The 16,027-nt window shown below is 36.2% G+C and overlaps 2 protein-coding genes across 6 annotated transcripts in view; one reads left to right on the forward strand and one right to left on the reverse strand.

Moving 5' to 3' along the window:
- LOC119078851 (transcription factor hamlet-like) overlaps positions 1-4,413 on the forward strand; it is a 105,397-nt gene extending 100,984 nt beyond the window's left edge. For all 4 annotated transcript variants that reach the window (XM_037186561.1, XM_037186563.1, XM_037186560.1 and 1 more), the window contains 2 exons: positions 415-1,290; positions 1,355-4,413. In XM_037186561.1, the coding sequence (XP_037042456.1) occupies positions 415-1,290; positions 1,355-2,314 (1,836 nt within the window). In that variant the 3' untranslated portion in view covers positions 2,315-4,413. The remainder of the gene's footprint in view (positions 1-414; positions 1,291-1,354) is intronic.
- A 4,324-nt stretch (positions 4,414-8,737) lies between these two features.
- On the reverse strand, positions 8,738-14,985 carry LOC119078853. Of its 2 annotated transcripts, XR_005088075.1 has the most exons (3): positions 14,715-14,985; positions 13,086-14,644; positions 8,738-8,748 (listed from the first exon to the last, which is right to left on the reverse strand). XR_005088075.1 is itself a non-coding variant. In XM_037186564.1 (2 exons), exons 1-2 carry the CDS (start codon positions 14,869-14,871, stop codon positions 13,218-13,220), a joined length of 1,584 nt encoding a protein of 527 aa, XP_037042459.1. In that variant the 5' UTR covers positions 14,872-14,985; the 3' UTR covers positions 12,962-13,217. The 2 variants fall into 2 exon arrangements, 1 of the variants encoding a protein (XP_037042459.1); XM_037186564.1 differs by lacking the exon at positions 8,738-8,748 and having other exon boundaries at positions 12,962-14,644.
- Positions 14,986-16,027: the final 1,042 nt, after the last annotated feature.

The following is a 16,027-nucleotide window of genomic DNA, read 5'->3' on the forward strand; positions in this document are numbered from 1 at the left end:
CGCAATTATTTTAAAAAATGAAATCATTTATGTCAAAACGTTAATCATAAAACTAAATCTGAGCTTTTTTTTCGGCTCAGATATATTCTCTTCACTCCATACCTAGCCTATTGATTTTTTTTAAATTGCTTATATTGTTTGAGTTTGACTCTTACTCACATACAGAATCTGATTATTATTTTTCTTTTCGGCTAATATACCCACCAACAAGAGATGATCTTGATTAAATTATACACACCATTGAACAATGAACGTGCAATTAGAGTTTGTTTTTTTTTCTCGTTCGTATGTTGTGTGTCTGTCTGTTGCTTTTAATTTTTATTATTTAGTAACCGTTCGTAACACACAAAGCCATAATAATGTACGAACGAAACCGTAAACATTTTACTTAAATGTTTGCTACTCTCTTTTCAGGTATTTACCGATCCATCAAATCTCCAGCGACATATTCGAACCCATCACGTTGGTGCGCGTAGTCACGCTTGTCCCGAATGCGGTAAGACGTTTGCGACATCGTCTGGCCTGAAACAACACACTCACATCCATTCATCGGTGAAACCATTTCAATGTGAAGTGTGCTTTAAGGCATACACGCAATTCTCGAATCTGTGCCGGCACAAGCGTATGCATGAAGGTTGTCGCATGCAAATTAAGTGCACAAAGTGTGGTCAAAGCTTTAGTACGGTAACGTCGTTGTCCAAGCATAAGCGCTTCTGCGATTCAACCAATTGTACGCCACATCATTCACAATCGTCGATTTCAAGTGGTGCACAGATACCGCAAGCAATGACGACACCGCCGAATCCATTTCTGATGTTCCGTGGACCTCCGCCATTTTTCCCACCCAGTTATGGAGCTTTCCATGGACTACAGGGAATGTTTCCATCCAGTCCGGCTCAAGCGCCTGCATTTCCATTGTTATTTCCACAACCCAATCTGGATATGAATAATGATCGGAATACTCCGCCACGACATATGACATCACAGCAAAGTATTAAAATATCACCATCGGCCGCTGAAGAAGCATCCAGCCATTTGAGACCATCACCTGCACGACCAATTCCTATCAGTTTGCACCAGCAAAGTATCAACAATAATAATGCCTTGCCACGCAGCGGCGACATGAAGAAACGGAAATACAATGACTCGAAGTCATCGTTTTTGAGCATAGAGGACTTTTCGCTCAGAAAGAAGAAGGAAGTGGAACATCGACACGTAGAGCCGGTGCCCAATCCTGAACCGAAAATTCCCAATGAGTTGAAGAGAAGCGAAGAGCGAAGGGAAAGAAAGGTAAATTTTATTGGCTGATGTCATGCGGAAGTCCAATGTTTCTAACAAAAGTTCATTTTCACAGACACCTACTGATACCAATGGAACATCACATAACAATGGGGAACAGCCTCTGGATTTGACTGTAAATAAAAAAGTTACAAAACAGCGAAGTTGCTCGCCCATGGAGGTTGACATTCCAAAGAAGTATCATCATAGTCCCGACCCAGAACCGGAACCAATCAAATCGGAACCCAATTCATTTTTTGAAAGTCGTACACCATCCGTGTCACCGGTTCCAACATCACCATCACCTCCAGGTCCACCGATGGCTTACCCACGACCAATTCATCCAATGTTATTGGAAGCCATCTATCGTCCTACGAATCTGGGAGCATTTCAACGGCCATTTCCTTTTTTAGGCCATATGGGCCGTCCGGGCTTCGACATGCTTAATCGAAATGGACAATTTCCGTCGAAACCATTTCATGAGGCATTGATGGCAGCCGGCGGCCTTAATTCCGGCTTAGGAAATGGTAAACTAAAGGACAGATACGCCTGCAAATTTTGCGGTAAAGTGTTCCCACGATCGGCGAATCTAACGCGTCACTTACGGACGCATACCGGCGAACAACCGTACAAATGTAAATACTGCGAACGATCGTTTAGCATATCGAGCAATTTACAGCGACACGTGCGAAACATCCACAACAAAGAGCGACCATTCAAATGCAATTTGTGCGAACGTTGTTTCGGTCAACAGACCAATTTGGATCGCCATTTGAAGAAACATGAAGCGGACGCTTCCGGTTTGGGTATTGGTGTGGGCGATTCGCCGTCGTCAAATGAGGCCGATCGGGAAGACAGTTACTACGACGAATTTCGATCATTTTTCGGTAAGGTGACGTATTCGGAAGGCTTGTACACAGCGAACAGCATTGCAACGGTTGAAGGTGAAACAGAAGATGGCAGTGATGTGGATAATGAGATAATTATTGATAAAGAGCCGTTGAACAACAATGAAACCATCGAAGTTGCCACGTAAAACAATCGAAGGTGAGGAGTGTGTAACCAAAAAATCGTCGTGGAAGATGAAGTCGGGGAGAAGTAGAAGATCTTGAGAACTACTTTAAAAATGAAGATTCCAATTGAAAATACTAGAAAATAAGTTCCCCCACCCCCAATTCACGAATGTAAAATATTATTTTGTGTTGTAATGAAGCTTGAAGCCAATCTTTTTTTTTAACGTTTGCCATGTTCGCCACTCACACTAACTGAATAAATGCACCTCTTCCGTTGTTGAATTGGGACCATTTTTTATGAGGATTTAACGTGTGTCTAACTATTTACAGACAGCAGACCGGTATAGTTAATGAATCTGTTCCTTTGATGGACGTGTTCAAGCAAAATCTTTTACTTCATTAGTTTTGACATTTGCTATGAAATACCTCATAAACGACGGCTCGTCGCTCATTTTTGTCAACGTCGTCGTCGATAACAGATGATTGTGAAGCTGCACGTGTGTATATTCATCATTCGTAGAAGAGTTCTTGAAAAATCGGAAGGGGAAAATGACAAAGTATATAGAAAGGAAAGCATCTGTAAAAGGCTGGGCTTATGCCCAAATCAAAGTAGGTCCTCACTGGCACAGTGTAAAATTTGCCATACATTTTGGCCGAGAAAGGTTTACAATTATTTGATGTTTTATCACCTCTCACCTCTATCACCGTTTCTTTAACAACTGTAGAGCAGGGAATGTAATCGTGAAAACGTTTAAGACCTTTACTGTAAACTTTGAAAATATTTTCGTGAATTTTCACAATTTTAGTTAATCTAAAAAGTCGCGAAAATTCATGAAAATTCGTGAAAATGTTTTCAAATGTAGGAAAGGTGCTAAGTATCTGATATCTTAAGAAGTGAAAAGATAGATAAATTTCGAAAATATTGTATGCAGTAGAGGATTCGAGAGGAATGTCTGCATTGAGGATGGAGTTGGTCCAAAGTTAGAAATTTGGTTTATCGAAATTACTGAAAATTATCGAAATTTACCCAAAAAATATCAAAATTTCGGTAAATTTCTGTAGGCCAAATCCTCAATAAATAGTGAAAGAAAATAAATATTTTAGGAACTAATTTGTTCCAAATTCAGTACATTTATTCAAAACATTTATTTCTGTAAGAATTTTATGAATTTTTTAAGAAAATAATTCCTAAAAAGGCTACGTTGAGCGTAGTATTTAAAGGGCCTTACAACTTTTCGATCAATGAAATATTTTTGTTATTGTCATTTTAATTTTGCGATCTCCATTCACGACTAAAAGTGAACGCAGCCACTTAATTTTGTACTGCGGAGTTTATTAGTGCAGCACTGAGTTGTATTTTCACTATAGAATTTCACTTTTGCAATCTCTGCATTAACATCTTCACATTAACATTTCCGCAGTACAATTCACGGCTAAAAGTGAACCCAGCCACTCAATTTTCTACTGCTTTTGCATAAGTTCGGTGCTGTAAACAAGTACTGAGTTAAAGTTGGTGAAAGAACACCGCAATAAGAAAACGAAGTGAGACTTTCACTGACAACAAACTGTGAAACAGCGAAAGAAATGAAAAACCCTAAAACAGGCAATTAAATGCGTAGAATGAATTCGAGACGAAAAAAAATAATCTTTCTTTGTAGAGTGTAGCAATTCATTTCAGTGCACAAATTGAAACGTGACAAACGAGTTAACACCACACACATTGTTATCGTGTAACAGGTTGGTCTTCAATGCAATTCACTACGAAATCGAAAATTATATTTTTTGTCATTTTGAGTCCAGTGTTATATTTTACCTTTTGTTTTAATTTTAGGAATTTTGTTTTGGTTTTTTAATTTATGAATTTTTTTCTTTCGTCATCTATATATATCGAAATTTGTTAAAATAATTTTTATTTTTCGTTTTAAGCAAATTTGTGTAAATTTAAATAGTTTTTTTTCCGGTGATAAACAAAAAATGAATTATCTGATGGCTTCAAACCAAAGGGATGTTTTTTTCTAAGTTAAAAAAAAAAGAAAATTGAAAATTTCATAGGAAAATTTTTTTTAGAATCATAAGTGGAAGAAGTAAACTATTTTATGTAAAAATTATATTTAAAAAAAAACAATGAAACAAAAATGATAAAAAGTAAGAGAAATTGCAAAGTGGATTTGTTTTTCCCTAATGGGTTAACAAATGGATACGCAACCAGTTGTACAGTATTTGTAATCGATAAGATTTTTAGCATATAATTGATGAATTAACCACTTGAATAAAATAAAGAAAAGAAAAGAAATCATTTAAAATTCTTATACTTATTCTAGCTCAATATTCAATTCAAAGAATAAAACGAAATAACTATCTTGAAAATTGTTAAAGAAAGAGGCAAAGTGATGGGAAATATTTTTCACTACCACTGGTGTAGTGGAAGACGAACGGAAGCTAAAGGGAATGAAGAACATAACTAATCAATTTCAATTGTTAGCAATATTAAGAACAACGCATCTGTTATACTTCAAATTCATTAAACAAAATATTTTCTTTCCACGCAATTACACTTCAATCTTAAAACAAAACCTTTAAACGAAGCAAAAGAAAAACCAAAAAACAAAATTTTAAGAATGTATTTCATAGTCACCAGTGAAGGCAAATAACATTTTTTTTTAAATAAGAATTGAACGGCGCATGTACTTAAATTCACAATTTAAAACATAATATTCACTCGAAACATCACAAGAAACACACACACTATGTTTATAATAATACCCAACCCCTAAGAAAATCTAAATAAAAAATAAATTACAAAAAAAAACATTTAATTATTATTATGTACGACAAAAATTACAAGCAAAAATCGAACAAAATAAATGCTGAGTCCAAAGTTAAACACTCGTTTTGGTCTGAATTATATACATTCGTCCCGCACAGAAAGTGATTCATTTGCTACGGATTTCTGGAACTTAAGTCCAGGACAGGGCCACACTGGCTACCAAAAGGCCCAACAGACGATGCATGCCGAAAATAAAGCAAAAGACTCGAAAAATTGATAAATCCCATTAAGGGATGCCAGTCCGCAACAGGGCCTATTATGTATAATTAAATTTGCAAAAATTCACACAAAATTCTCCACAAATTTGCAAAATTTTTCAAAAAATAACTTCTACACACCTTCAAAGTCAAATTAATTGCTTTATTCACTTTAAATTGTACTAAAACAGACAAAAGAACGCAAAGACTTGCAAAATGTGCTGAAAATGAAGTGTAAATTTGTGCAAATTTTTGTGAATTTCTGTGAATTTTTGCAAATTTTGCAAATTAATTCTACATAATAGGCCCTGGTCCGCAAACCAAGTAGAATTGCGTCAACCAGTGCTTATATTCGCGAGAATATTTTTACGAATTTTCTCAAATTTTCGCCATTTTCTTAAATTAAAAAAAAAAACTTTTGGGAAAATTCACGAAAATTTGAGAAAATCGTGAAAATTGGAGAAAATTCGTGAAAATATTTTCACGAATATAGGCACTGGTGTCAGCCTTCGCTAGCCGTGAAAGAAAATAGATAATTTTCAACCAGAGCAATGTTATCCTGTCACAATCATATTGAATTTCAACAAGAATGAAGTCTCCTGCCAAAGCAAGGTGAGTTTTGATTGTGTTTCCATATACACTATTTCACTTGTGTTGAAAGAGTGCTTCAACAAGAGGGTCGTATGGAAGTCGCAAAGCGAAACAGACACATACAACTCGGAACAGGTCAGACCGACCTGAATTTCAGACCGACCTGAGAATATTCAAATCTGAACTGACCCGAATTTACTTGAAATCTGAAAATCAGTAAACGTTCAGCTAAATCATTCCAGATTTCCGGTATATCTACGATTTTTTTGACATGATTTACCAGAACATTTACCGATATTCAGATTTCAGGTAAATTCATGTCAGGTAAAAATTTTCAGATTTGATCAGGGATAATTTATGGGGTAAACATTTTCTCATATTTCTTTTAATTTCCTCAAAAAATATTTTAGAAAATTATTATTATTATTATTATTCTCCATTCAAAAACATTGAAGGCTCAGAGCCTGTACATGTTTACTTTTAAATCATTTAAATGCTACTTTCAATCAACTAGAATTAAATCCATTATAAATCAATCAATTACATAGAAAAATAAAACGAAAAAAAAAACAAACAAAAATTCGGGAAAATATGGATAATTTAGAAAAATATTGGAAATAGTTTTACCAAAAATAGTCCCTGGTTCTAATCAAACATGTTAACATGTGTTATTTCGTAGAATCCACGGCTTGAATAGTAGCACTAATATTATCGCATCTATTACTTTTCATGATTTAACAACATTTAAAACATCGATGCGAAAATCTTTTACTTCATTTTTTTTAAACATTCGATTTGCTACATAAGAGTTATCTTGTCACAGCTTGTCAATTATTTTTGATAGTGTCTCTAACAGATGCGTAAAACAAAACCATTTAATACCAACACCGTTTAACACCAACACCATGAGTTATTAAGTTTCGAAACAGGTCAGGTTTTTATGAACCTAACCAGAAAATACCTTTCTTCATCAGAACCTGATTAAATCAATTTTGAACCAACCTGAATTTACCTTGAAACCTGAATATAGTGATCCAGTGAACACCTGACCTGGAACCTGAGAGGTTGACCTGAAATTTTATATGATGAATTCAGGTTACCTGAAACCTGACACGTTTGAAAGAAACCAGGTTCAGGTCAGGTCACGTTTGTTTTCTGAAAATACCTGACCTGAAATACTACACACCTTACTATTTCCGTCAAGAAGGACTTAACAAAAAGAAAGTTTCTGTATAAAAGAACTTTGTAACTTAAAAGAGGGAGCAAACGTTCGGATTTGAAAAGACAAACGTTCAATCAAGAAGATCCATTTCGGACAAACCAAAACACACTTGATCATTCCTTCATAATGATTTTTTGCATTGATCAACTGATGACGTTGAGATTCTGATGAACGTAAGTGCGTTTCAGAATTTGAAGTTTGGGTGAATCAGTGGATCAACCAATGAATTAAAAAATAAATTTCAAGGCACTCTGATGAATGAAAATACTGTGAGTTAGTCAAGAAATATAATTGTTAATTGGTCGAGGGGAAACAACAACGGAACATCATGTTCCACCATTTGCATTCGAATGCCATTCGCTCATATTCTTTCTTTTATTAAATGTGTAACTAACTAACTCCGCAGTCGGTTCTAAGAGCTCAAATTAATAAGAGAAACGAAAGTTGGTAAAATGGAACCTAAACTCCGTTAGCATGAAAAGCATAGGAAAAAGCCCTAGCAAACATGTTAAAAAGAAAATTATGATAACAAAATTAGCTTCATAACAAATCTACATATTTCAGAGACATACTCAGAGTATGATACTCTTGAAGAACTTTTTGCCTAGAATAACGTTCTGCGTCGAAAAGGTTGAAATAGCCGGACTAATTACCTCCTTGAATTCACAATTCCAAACAATTTGTGTAAAGTTAAACAACATTCCCAAACTGTCGTCGTAAGTTATCTCCCATACACGACCATGAACTAAACAAATGCTCAAATTTCTTAATCTCATCTTTTCGATTGATACAAAAAGAAAATTAAAACAAATTGCGGACGAGATTAAAATTTACTTTCAAATGCCGCGACAGAAGTTGAACAATTTTTCATGTTCAAAGGGAACTTGCGAAATGGTGAAGGAAAGACGCAAGTCTCCATTTCGAATAATATATAAGTCAATCTGAATCGTGATCAACATACTTAACATAGATGCAACTCAAATGAGAGACACTGGTTCGCTTAAATTTTGTTATCAGATGATTCCCCTACATTTCTTTCTGATGATTTTATACCGAAAAATAAAATTGTTTACCACCCAGGGCCTATTTTCGTGAAATTGATTCTGGAAATTCTTGAATTAAGAAGTTCGAGAAATTTTAAGATTTGTGGAAAAACGATATGATCAAGTGGGAGCAAACGGTTTTCCAAACTCCTGTCGTGTAGAAAATATTGGTCCGATTGAAAAACTAATTACTGTTCCGGAGTCCTGAGATCATGTGCTATACGCTAACACTCTACTTGAATAAAATCCTCCGAGAAAAATTTAATATTTTTTCTTTTGATATTACTAACACTGGATCTGTTGTAACGACATATATTCGAGACATAGCGAGACGTTTTTCTATTGATAAGGTAAAAGATTAGTAGACGATAAAAAATGACTGTCGTAGCACCGTTCCAGCTGTAGAGCCTTCAGAAAGAAGGAAAAAATTTGCAAATTTTTTTCCAAGACTCGCAGCAAAAAGTACTGGGTTCATTTATATGTGGAACGATAGTGGGTGAGGCCAGCTGCAACACCCCATACTCAGTTCCGTGGAACATCGATGCTGCAGGGAAAGTGGACTCTCCAAAAATATTCACTATATTTGTAGTCATAACTCTCGTGGATCTACTCGCACCAAGCAGTGTGTATACTCTACCTGTAGGCAAGGGCCCCCTCAATAGAACAAACTGACAAATTAAAATGAAAAATCATATATTTAAATGTATGTGTGACAGCTCCGTGTACAGTCAATAAAAAGTGGCTCTAAATGTCAATTAGTGGTGTAATTGATATAATTTTTCAATGAATTTCGGGTCATAATTCCTCTATAGGTAGTCTACCTCTATGCCTGTAGGTTTTTCCAAGGCCGACATTCGTACAACATTACAATAATTTAATAGTTATTTATGTAACAAGAATCGTATGGAGGTATATTATCGCACTAGATGTCAGATTGCCAATCCGAGGCGAAGCCGAGACATCGTATGGAGGTCTATTATCGCACTAGATGCCAGATTGCCAATCCGAGGCGAAGCCGAGGTTGACAAGACATCGTGTGCGACATCTGACATCTAGTGCGATAATATACCTCCATACGATTCTTGTTACATACAACGTTTCATGCAATGAAGAAAATCGAATAAATACCGAAGATAATCTGAGTGTGACTTCAGTGGCTTTTATCGCACTAGTGCGAGAAAAACCCTTACATACGTTCATATGACATTGCACACAGGCGGCGTAAGTTACAAATATTATCACTGAATTTCATATAGTAATTTTTTCTGTACCCACTGACATGTCTTTACTTTTGAACGATTTTCACTTTTTTTTCTCGAAAAAGTGAAAGATACGTGTTTGCTAGAAAGACGAATCCAACGAGCTATCACTCATTAAAATCGGAGACCGCTTGTTCTTAAAGTTAATAAAATCACTGAAGCTTTGGCGATATGACTCTTAACCACCCGAGCATATTTTCGTGAAATTGATTCTTGAAAATTCTCGAATTTCTCAATTCCTGTAAATAGGCCCTGCTATCATTTATCGAATGAAAGTAAATAAGAACACAAAACATTTATCACGCCATAGAGAGTTTTATTTTTACTTATACCCACCTCTTAGCTGATACTTATCCCTCTGAGCATATTGCATTTTAATTTATCCGACGTCTTGAATACAACTAATTTATCAAGATGGTGTTGAATGGGAACTTTTATTGTTAATGGCAACCAGAGCACCGAAAACTCTGAAATATTATCGCTGGAACGCTCGATGCAAAGTTTTATACCTAATATACGTTTTCTGTGCATGCACTTCACATTCATTTTTATGGTGAGAACTAAGTAAAATTCTCTTTTTTTTTTCTCGCGCCAATCTTTTTCGTTTGGATTGAATGCTGTAAAATGTGTACATTGCACACGGAAAATGTTGCGATGATAAAGGTCATTTTGTTTTGTTTTTCAGAATATAATATTGAATTTACGCATGCGAGTGGTGGCTTTATATCTTATGAAATTGGCGTTTTTCGAAAAATTAACAGAGGAGAAAAAAATCCACTGAAACAATTGAATATGTAACGCCTGAATGTGTTATAATAATAATGTGAAGCAGGACATTCCGACTTCATAAAAAAAACAACAGAAAATTAAGATTGCCGTAGGTGAGAATTTCAATTTTTGTTCTTTTTTCTTCTCTTTTATTTTGTTTTAAATATAAATTGCATTATAAACGACACATATTATTAAATTAATTTATTGAATATTTTCCATTACAAATATATTTATTGTGTGTAGTGGAACAATGAATACCTACTTAAGAGTTTTGAACCTAAAATAATAAACAACACACAATATAAAACTTACCATACCATATGCACACACCAACCTCGCACACATTATTTAATATATGGGAATGGTGAACGTAGAAAGAGACGCTAAATTATAGTATAATTGTTATAAATCGTGCAATTAAACTATAATAAAATTATCTATTCTTCTCGTATCGTAACTATGTAATCACTTCTTACATATAACCATATCATATGCACACGATACGAGAGCAACTTTTCATTTATATTTGCCCAGTTTATTGCCAGATAATATATCGACACAATGGGCTTGTACTTAAAAGATTTTGTCGGAAACAGCCACTGTTTTAATTGTTCTATTCTGGTGGTTTTTTTCACTACAATTATCCGATAAATCAATTAGAGATCATTCATAAATTACGGAACGCACATTTTTTCAGTGCTGTCATCAAAATTTAGTTCTAAATAATCCCGAGAGAGGTACACGCTCTGTGAAGTTGAAGCTAAGTTTCCCTTTTAAAGAAGATATGTGGGCAGAACATAGTTTTAATTTCGTAGGTCGCGTATTTTTCGAGCTTTGACCTTTGACGACAGCACTGAAAAAGCGTTAAGTAATTTATAAATGATCCCTCAGCATTAATTTAAATAGTTGTATTGGGACACCTTTTGCATTTTAGGGGTTTTGGGGGTAAATCAAAACGATCAACGTCATTAATTTGATCTGGTGCTTCATTACTCTAAGCTAAGTATTCAGCGAAAGTTTGACATTAGTTATTTTCATCATAAGGAGAGAAACCACGAAATTACAGTATACGTACGCCGAGAGAATTATATTGCACAAGTATGTTTATTTCGTCGAGACGAAGTCGAGACTCAACATACATACGTGTGCAACAATAATTCCCGTGGCATACGAATTCACACACATACTGTGATTGAGTACGCTTTTTGATACGAAAAACAGAAAAAACAAAAAGAGCAAAAGAAAGTGAGAGAGTTAGCTCCGCCTTCGTATACATCAATTCAAAACAGGTCGCATGCGAGTAAAACATCATCTATATCCCTAGACCTGTTTATAAGGTCTGCTCGGAGAGAACTAAAAAACTATGGCTTCCGATAACTTTCGGCGCGTGATTTCGTCTGTTTTCGTATCATGAAGCGTGTAAAACTATTATTCTAATAGTAAGATATCAAACATAAACTCATCCATCTAGTTTCAAGGCAAAGCAGCCTTCTTAGAAAGAAGGCTCGGATTAGTTTGGATTTAACCAATGTAAATATAAGGAGGAGGTAATGTCATTCAGAAGGTAATGTCATTCAGACGCGTGGCCTAGCACATAAGTTCGATGCCAATAACATCTTTTTTTAAATGGTTGACTACGATTTACTTGTATTTCACAAAAATAATTTCGCTATCTCACTATATTTACCTTGGATTTTACCAGACCTCAATCTGAAAATCGAAAATATGACCTGAACTGAAGGTTACAGTAACCTCCCCAGTAAAAAAAATTGTAGGTGAGACTTCTCAAAAGCCTAAATCGAACGAGTTCAGACTTCTCGGTCCTCAGCTTCATACAAAATTTTCCTCACTGAGACAGTGAGAAGTCTAAATTCGATCGATTTAGGCTTTGTGAGAACTTTCTTTTTACGCGGGCTGATTTAAATTTGACCTGACCTGTTTAACCTGAAGTAACATTAATTGACCTGATTCGTTTGATTATTTCTTGTTAGTCTTGTTCGTCCCGTGATTTCATGCGGAATATTTGCATAATCAAAGTAACGCATTTTTAATAATTGATGAAAATCAGGTCGGATCGGGTTTTCAATTTTCAGATTCATGTCAAAATCTGTCTGTTCGGAACAAGAAATTGGTTTAGTTTTTGTCGACCAGGAAAAATTTTTCTAAGCCTATGTTCCTAGACAAAGCTCTCACACTCCACACCATTGTCGCGGCTGTCCAACTTGATGCTACTTTCTCATCTGCTACTAGTTGCTAGAAAATGTTTTTTTGAAATTTTGTAGAGCTTGTCCATAAATTAGGTCTACATTTTAAGGCCCTGCTGGCACGCAAAATTTATTACTTTTCAAAAAAATGTGTGGACTGCCTCTTGAGTTACGTAACATATGAACGGCCCCACAAGCTCTAGAAAATTTTATAAAATTATCGAATTTGCAAGAATCTTCTAGAATTTCTGGAATTTACTGATTTGCTATGTTTCCTCTCTTTTTGAAATATTCACTTTGATCTCCAGAATCCTGTTTCCATTCGACTATTTCAAATGAAGCTGGTTTTCATCTATTCCTCACGCATTCCTTCTGCAATTATCCGGCTTCATTTCGACAGTTTTAACCATACAATTCACACAAAATTAACTGTTACCTACAAATGTCCGGAAAAATTGCTCTCTTGTGGGACGGAAGCAAAGCCATCTGTATTCATTTCTCTGTGGGTTTGTTGCTTAACAGATTTTCATCGGAATTGAAACAGCCACTGTTTTAATTGGTCTATTCTAGTGGTTTATTTAACTACAATTAACCGACAATCAATTAATCATTCGACGGTCGTTTGTCAGAACTATTATCTTAAAAATATATTGGAAACAATGGACGAGATTTTTTGTCACAAATTGACGGAATTGAATTATTGTAAATTTCTAGCTTATTGTCTACATGCACTAATGCTGAATGAATCGATGTTTATAACAAATTGAACTCAACCACTTCAATTTCACTTGGTTTAAGTGGACGGAGAAGTATTAATAGTAAGTGAATTCTATATCAGTAATTCCCACGTAACGGGAATCGTTGTTCGACTGTTCGTTATCATCGATGTCAGGGGTGTTATAACGGATTTCCAAGGTTTTGTCGACGTGTATATCGTTGTGTTCATTATCTATCAAACCGATACCATCATCACAGGGTAGCAAGACAGCTTCCTCAGTAAGTTCCACGGTTTCAATTTCGTCATCTGAACCCACGCCATCATCACGGGATATCAAGGCAGCTTCCTCAGCAATTTCCTTTGTTTCGTTTTCTTCGACCTGAAGATCGTCGTGTTGAGTCGATTGTTCGCTATCATTCAGTCCAATGCCATCAATACGGACTGACAAGACAGCTTCCTCAGTAATTTCCTTGGTTTCGTTTTCTTCGGCCTGAAGATCGTCGGGCTGAGTCGATTGTTCACTATTATCGGAATCCAAGTCATCATCACAGAGTGGCGCGTCAGCGTCATCGACAATTTCCTTTGTTTCATTTTGATCGATTGGTCGCACTTTATCCAACATCTTTTTGGCGGCCGCCTGTTTTGCCACCTTTTTCCTTCGACTGTCTGCATCAAATTTGATATCACCAACCGTACACCGTACACGAAATTTACTAAAACGGTAGATATTCCATTTGTGGCCGACGACTTTAAACGATGGTGTAGGCAATTCGGTCGCCCGACAATATTCATACAATTGTCCGATATGATTGTCCGTATCGACATTTGTTGGTCGACGTTTCTTTCGCTGTACTTTTCGTGTTTCGCGGAATAGACTATCAACGTTACCAGTAGTTTCTGCTAGTCGAATTGTTTGGTACATCAATCTTGCGGCCGCCATTTTCGCTCCTGCTTCTGTTAAGCCAGTTCCCAGCTTCTCGACATTATTGATCGTACATTTCACACCTTTTGCTGTCGGTAGCTTCATGGCGACTTCGCTGAATGTAGGCTCCGGTAATTGGCTTTTCGAGCAGTATCTTAATAGATCGTACACAGAGATTTGCCACCAGTCCGGTAGACAGTCACTTGTTGAGTCATCCAACTGGACATCGTCGTACCGTATCGAATCTCTCAATTTAATCGCTTCCAACGCCATTTTGGCGGCCATTTGCTTGGCTCGCTTTCTATTTGGACCGATCACCAGCTCCTGGACGTTATCGACCGTACAGTCCACTTGAAATTTAAATAGACCCAGTTCCTGTATCTCAAAATTAGGTGGTGGCAGTGTGTTGTTCTTGCAGTACTCAAGCAATTGTCCAATGAAATTTTTTTCATGTGAAGAAGTTTTTTCTTTTAAATCTATCGTATCGTCTACCAACCGCGCTATCGGTAATAACTCCAGCCGTACCGAATCGGATTTGGTGCATAAAAGATGTATCAGGTTTTTAGCTGCAGCACGTTTTGCCTTTTTCTTTGAACCGCCTGGAAGTAAAACACGTGTTTGTTATTCGAAACTGAGTGACTAGATGATCAGCGGAATGCGCGGTTTTACCTCGACCCGTTACTGTTTCCTTGCAATACGTCACCGTACACATTTTCTTACAGGCATTGTCTCGGGAAGTAAATGTGTAAGCCGGCAGCCGTTGATTATTTCTCACAGAAAACTGTTCAAGGACTTGGATCAGCGATGTTACACCCTTTTCAGACATATTGTTGTATAAAATCGATCAAAATTTGTACGGTACAGGACAAACACTTTTCTATTCTGTTGTGATCAGACGACTTTGGCGAACTGTTGATTCGTTTTGTATGATTTTCGATTGTTTAAATCAACTGGCGCATATGTGTAGAATGACTACGTAGCACAGTTCACACATACTAGAAACGTAGTAGGGGGTATCCAACATTCTTACACTATCAATTCAACTATGAATATATGATGAAAATTGTTATCGTCAATACCGCAAAAATCTGCGATAGCACTGCCTTCGAATCGGTCTTTTGATTTACGAAATTTAAAAATCAAAATCATTTGTTAGGAAATTCAATTTTCGATTGAAAATATTGTTCGGTGAAGTGACAGATGTGACCGACTTGCCGACAGCGTCAATCATTGAGAATCCTGTGAAATAGTGCTCAAAACCACAATCTTCACCGTGCAAATACTTCCTATCACTTTCTTAACTACTCGATTTTGGTGAATCGTGAAAACAACAAAAATTAACGAAAATTCAATTCAACGAAGTATTCAATTTATTTCGACGAAGAGCTGGCAAAAAAATCGTCAAAACGGAGACAAAACGGAATGCTTTTTTGACGGCTGCTTGGGGACCTTTAAGTATGGTTTCCATTCAACAAAAATTACTCCGTGTGAGAACCGTGAAAAATTCAATTTTGTCTCTCAGACGGAGTACTTTTTTGGTTAGTGGAAATCAAGCCTTAAGGTGGCCGAGGTGGCCTCACTCTTCTTCGTTTTCAATCCGTTTTGCCGCCGTGTACGTACATGACAGGTGACAGTTGAAACAATAGGTTCATCATGTGCTACATTAGTTAGAAAGGACTTCGACCCTAGAAGCCAAAACCACTTTCAAAAAAATTCTTCGAAGCTTTTGTGACTGGTGAAAGGTGAGCAAAAACCAAAAAATTGCAATTTTCTTACAAAAATTTCTCCAGTTACACGTGCCGTACAGGGTCGTGTGGGGTGTCATTAGAAAGGAAATCACATGTACTATTGAGTCGAATAGGGACTTGATGGTTTTAAAATTCATCCACACTGAAATATGTGCAGTTGAAGTTTTCAACCGAAGACTTACACTGTTCTTACTGAAATTTCTCGAGTTACACAAAACGTACATGGTCGTGTAG

This window comes from Bradysia coprophila, unplaced genomic scaffold (assembly GCF_014529535.1).
Source record: "Bradysia coprophila strain Holo2 unplaced genomic scaffold, BU_Bcop_v1 contig_297, whole genome shotgun sequence".
NCBI lineage: Eukaryota > Metazoa > Arthropoda > Insecta > Diptera > Sciaridae > Bradysia > Bradysia coprophila.

What these genes read in the sequence shown, in the direction of transcription:
- LOC119078853 (XM_037186564.1), bottom strand. Translation starts at nt 14,871, where the DNA reads ATGTCTGAAAAGGGTGTAACATCGCTGATCCAAGTCCTTGAACAGTTT. An exon ending in GGAAACAGTAACGGGTCGAG is followed by an intron (nt 14,645 to 14,714) that starts GTAAAACCGCGC and finishes TTTTACTTCCAG; the next exon opens with GCGGTTCAAAGAAAAAGGCA.